The 12096-nt window shown below is 42.0% G+C and overlaps 1 protein-coding gene across 1 annotated transcript; it reads left to right on the forward strand.

Annotated features, from left to right (window-relative positions):
* The first annotated feature begins 310 nt into the window (after positions 1-310).
* Positions 311-11894, forward strand: H2AZ2 (H2A.Z variant histone 2). The gene is made up of 5 exons (XM_066593112.1): positions 311-469; positions 9960-10037; positions 10775-10888; positions 10977-11106; positions 11535-11894. The coding sequence occupies exons 1-5, from the start codon at positions 467-469 to the stop codon at positions 11594-11596; spliced, it is 387 nt and encodes a 128-aa protein (XP_066449209.1). The 5' UTR covers positions 311-466; the 3' UTR covers positions 11597-11894.
* Positions 11895-12096: the final 202 nt, after the last annotated feature.

Genomic DNA, 12096 nt, shown 5'->3' on the forward strand with positions numbered 1-12096 from the left:
TGGTTAATCCTCCTGTGGAGCTCACGAGACGCCCGCCTACAGCACGTTTCTTCACACGATTGGCGAACGTCCCTATCAGTCAGCGGTAAACGTCTGTTATGATTGGCTCGAGTTCTCCCGCTGACGCGCTGTGATCACACCCACTCATTAGCGTGCCGTGTGCAAAATCAAGCTGAGGGGCCATGGGAGGGAAACAGCCGTTAAGTAAAAGAGGCGGGCTCACGCTAGGCACCTGGGGAAGAAGGCAGCGTCCGATTGGTGAAGACGGGGTTTCAAACGAGGAAGGCGCTTTGTGATTGGTTGCACTGTGTCCTCTCGCTCGGGCCTGACAAGCGGGGAGGAGGGGGGGTTATTGTGTTGTGTGTGTGAGAGGCTGAGAGTACGCGGTACCGGCACCACTGAGGAGCGTAGACACGGGGGCAACGGTATCCGGGTTTTCTAACGGCGACGCTTGAAGTACCGCAACATGGTAATTATTTCGGATTACCTCGGCAGGGTTTATTGGGAGTGTTGGGAGCTGCCGCCACCACGGCCTCAAAGAGCACGTAAATATCCCGGTAGGGGGAAAAGGCGGGAAGAGCGATGTGCTCGAACCTGGCGGTGTGCAGCGTCCGCCGGGCGGGGTGTGAGGTGCCCGCGGCTCGGCTCTCCTCAGGGCGGTATTGTTCTCCGTGTGGACAGAGAGCAGCGGCGCCCTTTAGCTGGGGGCTGTAATCCGCCCTCACGTCCCGTGCAGTAATACCCGCCGCCGCTACGGCGACATGGAGGAGGGAAGAATACACGGGGCTCGTTACAGCAGCCGCCGGTCACTGCCGCCACTTGTGACACTTCCCTGCACTTCTAAGTGTCACTGTGGCTGATGGTGTCAGAGGGGCAGAGGTGACATTATAAGACAATTGTCACCAGTCCGGGGGGGGGGGGGAGGGGGGATTTAGGGGTTTTGTTTTTTTTGTCCCTAACCTTCTGCAATTATAAGTCACGTCTAACTATAAAACACCGAGCAGCAATGGAAACAGCAGGGGAGAACTTTTTTTAACTATCTCCTATTCTTGTTTCCTACTTTAATGGACTTTTGCCTAAAGACAAAGAATTTAATTATTCCAATATTTTTTTCAGAAAAGGTCTGACCCCCAAAACCATATTATGGGATTGGGAGATTATTTATATATATATATATATATATATCCATCCCATGATATGGTTTCAGGGGTGACCTTTTCTGAGAAAATATTGGAATAATTACATTTTTAGGCAAAAGTACATTAAAGTAGGAAACCGCAATAGGAGATTGTAACTGGAAAAAACAAACTGTGGAACATGGTTGCATCACCTCTACCCGATAACAGCTGATTAAAGGGGTTTTCGAGCAGAAAAAGAAATTATGTGTAGGGATTGGGTTCAAATAAAAAATGTAAACAACGTCCACGGGTCAGAGGTCGTCCCTGGTCCATCCTCGCTGTCTCAGTCTGGAAGAAGCTGCTGTTTGTGCACACATGACTGTTCAGCCAATCACAGGCTTCAGCGGTTATACTGTGAAGAATGTCACATGACTGCTAAAGCCTCCTATTGGCTGAGTGGTCACATGCACCAGAAACTGTTCTTGCTGGACCGGGTTGTGTGCGCTTTATTTTAATCTAAGCCCTGACTGCACATTATTTAAGGAAGAAACCCCATTTAAGTATTATGTGCTCTTGTGTGTGTGTATATAATATACATCTGTAGGTTTGTGTAGATACTTTAAGGCTTGTTCCCGTTAGAAACAGAAATGAAAATTAATTGGGGGGTTTAAGTAAAGTTTTGCTTTTTTAATGGAAATTTGATTTAGTTTCATTTCCATTTTTAAAACTGGTTTTAAATATGTAACTGAAATGGAAACAAAGTATTTTTTTAATCCATTAAAAATCATCGGGGGGGGGGGGAGGGATTCCGAAACATTGTATTCCTTTTTTTTTTCTTAATTTCAGTCTCTCTGCTCTAAGTATGGAACAGAGGAATGAATATTTCTAATTGTAATAGAAATGAGCCCCAATAGCTGAGGAAGAGACTGAATTAGTCTGGAGAGCTGGCTGTTTAACATAATTTCTTAAATTTTTGTTAGCCATTATATGTGAAAAATATTTTTGCTCTTAGCTGTAAAGCTTTATTCACATCTGCGCCAGGGATTCCATTTTCCTGCTCCTTTACAGGAGCAGGAAACTGGAATTCCCTGTATGGACAGATTCGCCTCATAACCAAACTGTGCCGAACAGTCCCCCATTGCCTATAAGTGGGTCCATTCGGTTCCTGCATTTATCCAGCATTTTTTTCAGACAAAAATGCCCTGATGCGCAACGTTTTCAGCCAACATTTCACGCTAGATCTGCGCCAGAGGCTCAGACCAGAGCCTCCACCCCCGATGTGAATAGAGCCCAAGTCACACCACGGAATAAAAACTTATCAGTGTTGGGTCACAAGAAGAAACATCACCAGTCTTATCTGAGTGCAGTTCTATACACCATGTCAGGTTTTTATTTATTTTTTTCCTTCAGTATATAGCAAAACAAATAAAACTGGGGGCCTATTTTATTTTTGGTTCATTACTTAAGACTGAATGCACACGGCACATACGGATTCCACGTAGGGAATCTCGCCCGAAATCCGGCCCTGACCGTGGCGGGTGACCCTGCATACCCGTTGTCTTCTTCCGACTTCTCTGTACTGTGGATGGTCCGCACGACTCGCCCCCGGACATGTGCAGTACAGATTTTTTTTTTTTTTTTTTTTTTAAACTCCTGCTTTTCTCACAGAATCCATGGCCCAGACAGCTTACATTGACTATAATGGAAGCTGTCTGTGTGGTAACCACAGTAAAATGGAGCATGCTGCGATTTTTGATCCGTGAGCAGAAAACACAATTGCTTTCCAATCGTGTGCATGAGGAATTATTTTTCCATAGTATGCTTTGGAGGGTTAGTGTTGTAGAATCCGGAGCCAGATGCCACTCCGGATTCCGCAGCAAAAATCAGGCTGTGTGTATGAGGCCTAAGTCATGAAATACGATACTTTTGCGACCCCTCCATTGAATTCAATAGGAGACCCATGTCTATTCCATCTCTCAATGCAGCGTTGCTTCTCAGCATTTCTGTAATGTTACTACAAGTGTGTCGTTGGTCGTGCATGCACGGCTGCGGCTCCATTCACTTTAGGGGGGCAGATAGCCGAGCACTGTGCTTGGCTATTTTCGTTAACCCCAATGAATTTAAGGGAACAGCAGTGGCAAGTGCAGTGCTGTTCCATTCATTTCAGTAGAACTGCTGGAAATAGCCAAACGCTTTGTACACTGTTATCTCCCTAATGAAATAAATGGAAACGTGGCCAAAGACACCTTTGTTGCAGTGTTACAGGAATAGGTAAGGCAAAGCAGTCCTGCATTAAGAAATAAGGGGGACATGGGTCCTCCTCTCTCTCAGGAGTCCTAGCAGTCAGATCTATCAATTTTCACCCATCCAGTGGATGGGTGAAAATTTGGAAAAAGTTTTACTCTTTAGAATACCCCTTTAAACAATGTTACTGTTGCCCACATAACATGGATTGTGCTGTCAGAAAAACAAGAAATACCTACCCCCAGCTGATTGCAGGGGGGTTTGCTGCTGTTCTCCCAGTCATCAGAGCTAGCCAACTGTATATGCTTAACGTCCTATTACTGGGCACCTACCAAACACAATGGAGCTTTTTTTTTTTTTTTATTAATAAAAGATTTGTGCCAGTTTTAATTTCCAACAGCTGTAATCTACCCCATATTTATGAAAGAAGTGAACAGCGCATGTACATTTTGCCAAATTTTGACATAGGCCAGAAACTAGTCAATTGAGGAGTCATAAGAAGCTGAGATGTGCCACAATTTATTCTAGCTGTGCCAAAATGGGAATTTGTTTGACTTCACTCAAAGCTTACCTCGAAGTGCGTGCTGCTGTGATTTTTACACCAAGTGTCTGAGTAGGAGTGCACAGCGGCATAAAGAATGTTTGGCGCTTGCATTACTCTTACTGTAAACTCTTCAACAGAATGCTTAGTTGCATCAACATCCATACAGATGCACCAAAATAATAGCTCAAAACTTACCTCAGGCTGAAAAATGGCCCAATAGAATTGCGCCAAGCTTGGCAAATGCACCAACCAATTACCTATGCTATTTAGGCCAAGTTGTACTTGGTCTAATCTGCGCTTACGTTTTCTGACATTGATGACTCCTTCACACTGGCGATCGCCGCATGAAAATCGCAGCAAAAGCACATTTTTGTTCATGTTATTTTTGATCAGCGATGCTTTTTGTGAAAAGTGGCAATTTTATCGCGCAGAAGTCAATACGAGTTTAATGTTAAAAACGCATTGCTTTGCACGAAAATCGCAAGCTCGTGTATTATGAAAGGATAAAAAAGAGGCTCCATAGGCTAGACCAAAAAAAAAGAAAAACGTGGATAGGACATGCTGCATTTTTTTTTAATTGAAAATCATTGGTTTCATAATTTTGCACCTTTACTCACATTCGCATCGTGTGAAAATCATGAAATTTTAATGCAGGTGTGAAGGCAGCCTTAGGCCCAATGTCCACGGGCATGCACAGATTCCACTGCTGAATCCTGCATCGGAATCCAGCCGCGCCCGCAGACGCATGCGCAGTACAATTTTTCTTTTTTAAATCTGCTTTCCCGCGGATCGTCCACAGTGACAGCTGTAGCTGTGCTGCAAATCGGGCGGCTTCCATTGACTGCATCACTATAGGCGCCTAGAGCTGTGGATCTTCCGTGTGGGAGACTCATGCGGATTTTATAATTAGAATCCGCCCGTGGGTATTGGGCCTTAGTTTCATAAATGTTTTGGAAACATCTGAAACAAAGACTACTCCTAAATTCGCAAGAATAAAACTTGGCAGACCCATTTGTAATTTTCCATTTTTTTGTTGCAAATCATTTGTTTACATGTTGTAAAAAAAAATAGTACGCTGTTATTCCAGCCCAAATTCCACCAAAAATCTGGCAGAAAACCCTTAAAGGAGATGTCCCGCGCCGAAACGTGTTTTTTTTTTTTTTTTAAACCCCCCCCCCCCGTTCGGCGCGAGACAACCCCGATGCAGGGGTTAAAAAACCCACCCGCACAGCGCTTACCTGAATCCCGGCGGTCCGGCGTCTTCATACTCACCTGCTGAAGATGGTCGCCGGGATCCTCTGTCTTCATGGACCGCAGGGCTTCTGTGCGGTCCATTGCCGATTCCAGCCTCCTGATTGGCTGGAATCGGCACGTGACGGGGCGGAGCTACATGGAGCCCCATAGAGAAGAGGAGAAGACCCGGACTGCGCAAGCGCGGCTAATTTGGCCATCGGAGGGCGAAAATTAGTCGGCACCATGGAGACGAGGACGCCAGCAACGGAGCAGGTAAGTATAAAACTTTTTATAACTTCTGTATGGCTCATAATTAATGCACAATGTACATTACAAAGTGCATTATTATGGCCATGCAGAAGTGTATAGACCCACTTGCTGCCTCGGGACAACCCCTTTAAATTAGCACCAATGTGCACAAATGGATATTTTTTCAACTGCTGACCATTTACAAACACAGAATACTCAATGTAAATCCAAAATGCCAGCTCACCGCACGAATACAACCACCATCAGGTGCACGGACAGGTGCAGGCACACCCCACAGCAGTAGAAAACGTCTGGCACTTCCATGGATACCAGGATAAAAACAGTATTTTATTTTGACATGATATGCTATGAATAAGAAATGTTATTCGAAACATGTAAGCGCCAAAAAACGTTTTTTGGAAAATGTTTTTATCAATGATGTCAAAATAAAATACTGCTTTTATCCTGGTATCCACGGACATGCCGGAGGTTGTTGTTTTCTATTACTGAATACTCAACATGCAAAACAATTAATATACTTTCAGTTCGATGAGTAATGTCCCCGAATCTGGAGTCCCCCATTGCTTCCTGTTCAGTGATCTATGAAATGCCCATCACTGTCTATAGCAACGACATGTCATTATTAATAACCTCTTTACATTCCAGCAGGTTTATCACAAATCACTTACCAGCCACTAGTCCCAGTGTAATAAAAATTGATGATAAACATCCATCTGTGTAAGTTGCCTTCTGACATGATTAAAAATCTTTACAGTTCTGTGTATTTTCATCCATTTACAGCCGTTGGTCATCTCTCCAGAGCAAAATACAGCATGGTAAATTTGACTTTATAGTTATGGACAAGGGTTCATGAAGTTGCAGTATGTGTAGGAGTTGTACAGAGGTACATTACTATATAGTGGTATATTGGGGTTTCACAGCACACAATACTTACTGTTTTACAAATGGCATGGAGACCAGTTCAGGCGTGGGATAGTTTGCTCTCCTAGTACAGAATGGCTTCTGTGCTCAGTGACTACATTTTACAATGGAAGGCATTTTTAGTACAGTGAAATTAAAAATGAGCTGAAAAGTATATTTACCCCCCATCAGGACACATTGATCATTTGTTTTCTTCATGCTCACCTTCAAAACAGTCATAACTTTATTTTTTGTCAATACATCCAAATGAGAACTTGTTTTCTGCGGGACAAATTTTTTAATGTCCTAAGTTTTATATAATTCAAAAGCTTTCAAAAAAAGTGGGGTGGAATAACAAAAACCACAAGTTCACTATAGTTTTTTGTGTTTCACTTATACAGTGAGTTTCAACTTTTTTGTGGGTCAGTATTATTCTAGAAATACTCAGTTTATCTAGGAGTTTTTACAGTAGTAAAATAAACGGTCATAATCTGACTCATAACCTTTGTTCGCTTTTTATTCTATCTTTTTTTGGAGGTTGGTTAGAATAAACAAAAAACAGTTCACCAGTGCAGTAGATTTTTTTGTAACTACATTCACAGTGCAGGCTAAATGTGATAGGTTAATAGTTCTGACATGTGTAGACTTGTATAATAAACAGCAATATTTCTGTACTGCAGTGTATTATAAACACAGCATCATCCTATTACACTCAGCATCTGGTGTAATGGGAATATTAATATGGCAGACCTCAGTAGGTCTCCAGCTGTCATGACAGTGCTTTGCATTATCCTGATGATAGGTCATTATTATTTTTGCCTGGAAACCCCCTTTAAGACTGGTATTTCCTACGCCACTCTTAAGTATGCTGAAGCAAAATTTACAAAGAACTGTACATGTCTGAATAAACATAAAACGCCCTAAAGACAAAAAAGTAAATCTACACCTACTATGAGCAGGCATAGATTTGAACTCTTCCTTCATTTTGCATCCACTTGTGACTATAACTTAAAAATGCCTGTATAAGGCTGTTTTCATACCTGTGCTACGGTTTTGGACAGAACGGAAAGTCTGCCCAGCTTATTTTTAGTCGCATCTATTAGGGAACCTCCTACTGGATGTGAAACCACCCTAATTCTAGGGTGCCTTTAAAAAAATATATCTATAGGCGGGAATAATTTAGGCCAATTTCACACACAGTGTTGCCCTCTTGTTTTGGGTGGGGGGGGGGTGGTTTGGTGGAGGACGGCGTCCATGTGTTAATTGAAAGTCCTGTAAAATATGAACATTTTTATAAATATACAAATTTCTGCTTGTGCCTTTATCAAAATGCTACATATAAAGTGAAAGGAGTTTTTTTTTCCTTAAAGGGTTTTTCCAGGACTAAACTATTGATGACCTATCCTGAAGTTAACAGCACTATGGCTTCCTCTCAGGCCTGTGATGTCACTTTCATTAGTCGCATGGCCTGGGAGCAAGTCAGTCCCATTCCAGTGAACGGTATTGAGCAGATATAACAATCACAGCCGCTATAAAATGTACAGTGCTGCGTTTCATATGGGCTGAAGTGGCCACAGCACTCACCCAAGTGCTGCTGTTACTTCATATCAGCCGATTGTCAACTGTCTGCAACTCCGGTTCCCCACCAAGCGGTAGTTTAGTTCCAGAAAACCCCTTTTAGGTTTTAAATATGGTTTGTGTAAAACATCATGAGAAAGATATGCAATTAAAAAGTCTCTTCAAACTGCAGAAGGTATTACATGCACAGAAAATAAAAAGACTGTCTGCACAACATTGTCACACTTCTGTGGCTGCCCGCTCCCCAGATTTATCACCAATAGAACATGTCTGGCACCATCTGGAACGCCAACTTCAACAGCCTGCAAGTTTTGCACGATCTAGAGGTTCAGTTTCAGCAAATGTGGATTGATATGCCTCCACGTCCACCCGTATCACATCTTGTATCCAAGCTAGAGGTGGTACAACAGGGTACTAGAGCCTCCATGCCCACCTGTATCACATCTTGTATCCAAGCTAGAGGTGGTACAACAGGGTACTAGAGCCTCCATGCCCGTCCGTATCACATCTTGTATCCAAGCTAAAGGAGGTACAACAGGGTACTAGAGCCTCCCTTCAAGGGGTCAGTTTTCCACAATAAATGATTCTTTTGCTCTCATATTCTAATCACTTATATCAATGCTATAACAAATAGGAGTTGTCGGAATCAAATGAAACTTTCTAGGTGATTAATAAATTTTTTGACAATGTGTATATAAATAAACCACACAAATGCAATAAGTCGTACTAGGACAGAAAATATCAGAATTAGTGGACACAACAATAACTACTGCTAGCTCCAGTGGCTAACACTCCTGCCGTATTGATATGGTAAGAAAAGTAAGGCAGTGGAAGGACAAACAAACCAGCAAGACCAAATTCTTTTCTGCAAAAGATAACACACAGAATAGTGGCCCTTATATGTCCTATATATGGAATTGTATAAATAGCCCGATCCAGCTTAAATGTCGAATGCATAGAGTAGTTTTTCAGTTTTGTTTTTTTTCTGAATTCAAACTTCATCCACTTTGCTGCTGTACTTCCCTGCAGATTTTCAGACAGAAAGCATTTCTGTCCAGTGTGGACATACCCTTACAATCCTCCATGTTTTCAGATGATGACAGAGGCCACGGGCAGTGTAACCGGGATAAGGAGAACCACAAAAGACACTGGCCAAAGTATATTCTTTATATATAACAAAAAAGTTACTTTCATGCATGGAAATATGGACAAATGTCTAGAATGATTTTCAAGCTGCGTTCTGTTAGTATTTTAAATCTGCAATTTCTACCAGTTTTAGGCTCCTTTAGGGTTTGTTCACATGTAGTGGAAATGCTGTAGATTTTCCACAGTGAAAAAAAAAAATTGTAGCAAAATCCTCAGCATTTCCTAAAAAGCTTGTATCTGCTGCTGATTTCAGCGGTTACAGAGCTCCGCCCACTTTGCAATTCTTTGTGCTGTCAGTGCAACCCTTCACCTGGTGCCCTTTAGTGGGTGCTGTGGGTCAGGTGATGGGAGAACTGCTAGGAACTTTGCCGGCAGTACCAAGCCAAGCAACTGCAATAAGAATGGAGCCGCCTGCTTCCTGTACACATCAGCTCAGTGTACTAGCACATTAGCCAGGAGAACAGCTTGATCAGCAGGGGTCTGAGACAGCAGACTGTCTGATCTACTACTGATAGCCTTTCCTAAAGATAGGTCATGACTAGTTTATAACTGGTCAACCCCTTTAAGGCTAGGGCTCCAATTGTTACTTAGGAGTTGTGGTAAAATTACAGTATCATAGCGAGTTGTTTTTCCCTATAGGGAAAGTCTCTAGTGACCAGTTTACGTAAATCCAGCATGGGCAGATCGCATGTTTTTCCATAGGGAAATATTGAGGTTGCAACATATTACTGACGAGCGAGGTTGTGCAGCTCCAGTCAAATTCTGTATTTAGCTGTCAGACTATTTAAAAAGTTGTGTTCAATGTCTGGATACACACTTTTATACCAGAATTTACTAGACTTGTGAAGCAGCACTTCCTCGCTGAAGTTTTAAGTGCAGAGAAACTTCATAACTGTGTACATAATTTTCATTTTCTTTTCCTGCAGGCTGGTGGTAAGGCTGGGAAGGACAGTGGGAAGGCGAAGGCCAAGGCTGTATCTCGCTCACAGAGAGCAGGACTACAGGTAATATATAGTTTGTTTCAGATCATTTGGGCCCAAGATTCTTTGATGTTCTACTTTACTAATGTTAAAGAGGTTGTCTGGTAGTTGGTTTAGAAGTACTGACCTATGCTGCAAAGACACATTTATGTATGCAAAACCACAATCTAATCATAAGGGCTCCCACACACTTGCATTTGCGTTTTTTGTGAAAGTGATTATCAATGGGACTTTCTAATGTTAAAAATGCAACGCAGCGCAACTTGCGTTTTTGGTGCATTGCGTTGCGTTTTTAACATTAGAAAGTCCCCTTGACAATCGCGTTCACAAAAAACGGAAACGCAAGTCTGTGGGAGCCCTAAAGTAGATTTTCTGCCAAGGACTCTAGCTTTTGCTTTTCCCACCTCCACATTGTGATTGACATCTTTCCCCTAAATTTGTATACACACAGCTGTCAGTCAGCAGTGTGTGGGTGCAGTGAGGCTTTCTAAGAGTCCAGGCAGCATTTATACAGCTTTTAAGATGAAAATACCAAATGCCCAACCTTAGCCTCTCTCCTGTGTTTCCCTCAGACGGGGCGGCTTAGGAGACCTGATTGAGTCATTTTAATAAGCATCAATGTAAAGGCCAAAAATATCTAGTTTCAAGAACGACATCAGACAGCAGCTGATCACAGAGACTACTTGCTTTTGAGAAATAGAGCATTGACATGCTGTATTTCTTGCATTAGTACATGCTTTCTAACAGAATATTTGTTTCAGTTTCCAGTGGGCCGTATCCACAGACACTTGAAGACACGCACTACAAGCCACGGAAGAGTTGGTGCTACTGCAGCAGTGTACAGTGCTGCCATTCTGGAATACCTTACTGCTGAAGTAAGTTTCTTTCATACAGTAAAATACTTGATTGTATAAAAATATAAAATCATTTTTTTTTGCATTTAATCTTTAATTTTAAAACCAGGTGTTGGAGTTAGCAGGAAACGCCTCTAAAGATTTGAAGGTGAAGCGTATCACTCCTCGTCACTTGCAGCTAGCCATTCGTGGTGATGAAGAGTTGGACTCCCTCATCAAGGCGACCATTGCAGGAGGAGGTATATTTTACTAGATCTTGTATTTGCATATTGCCCTAGTATATAAGCATTTTACACACTGGTGAAGAGTTAATCACCAAGTGAGGTTTCCCACAGCAACTAACTGCCAGACTCCTATTGTAAGAGCAGCAACCCGATTTGACAACTACACTTTGCCTTTGCACTAATTTTAATATATTTACTGCTGCAGTTGCATTTTTTTAAACTTTAAAGTCTGCTTTGTGCTCCATCAAAACAGTTCTATGTTGTGTCATAAACATAGTATACAGCAGAATGAAAACACTTGGATGGACATGCACCTGGCAAAGGGAGCGATTATCTGACTGATACGAATTAATGCAACACCCCATTAGCATATTTTAGGGTTCTCTGATGTGTTGATATACAGGCCGGTGACTTTCTGACTTTTTCTGACTTTTTCTTTGCAGGTGTTATTCCTCATATCCACAAATCTCTCATTGGAAAGAAGGGACAGCAGAAAACTGCATAAAGTACATAACCTGCTGCCCTCTACCATTGTACTGTAACTGGGACAGAAAAAATGGGGATATGTGGAATTTGTTTTGTTTATTTTCGTTGAAAATTTTACTTTTTCTAAAAGAAATAGATAAACGGAAGGTAATAGAGTGTAGACTTAAAGGAAAACCTTTGTATGTTCTTTAGATTCAAAGTTTCACAGAAAAAAAAAAGTACCTGAAGTCTTGTAAATGAAATCTGTGTGTTGATTGGCTAGGTTTCTCCCGTGTGTTTTATACAAAAATGGAACAGATAAACCATTTTTTACATAAGCTTGACTCTGTGTGATTATCTTATCTGGGCCATGGGGGAGTCTTCGGGGTATGAAGTTTGTAAGCCACAACTTCTGGATATTCCAGTGGCCTTTTTAAATAAAACCACACATTGTAAAGTGACCATGAGAGTATAACTGATAGTGCAGTGCACAACTACCTTTTACTCCATATAGTCTCTTATATGCTTGGCCAAGTGAGG

The sequence above is a fragment of the Eleutherodactylus coqui genome, chromosome 2 (assembly GCF_035609145.1).
Source record: "Eleutherodactylus coqui strain aEleCoq1 chromosome 2, aEleCoq1.hap1, whole genome shotgun sequence".
NCBI lineage: Eukaryota > Metazoa > Chordata > Amphibia > Anura > Eleutherodactylidae > Eleutherodactylus > Eleutherodactylus coqui.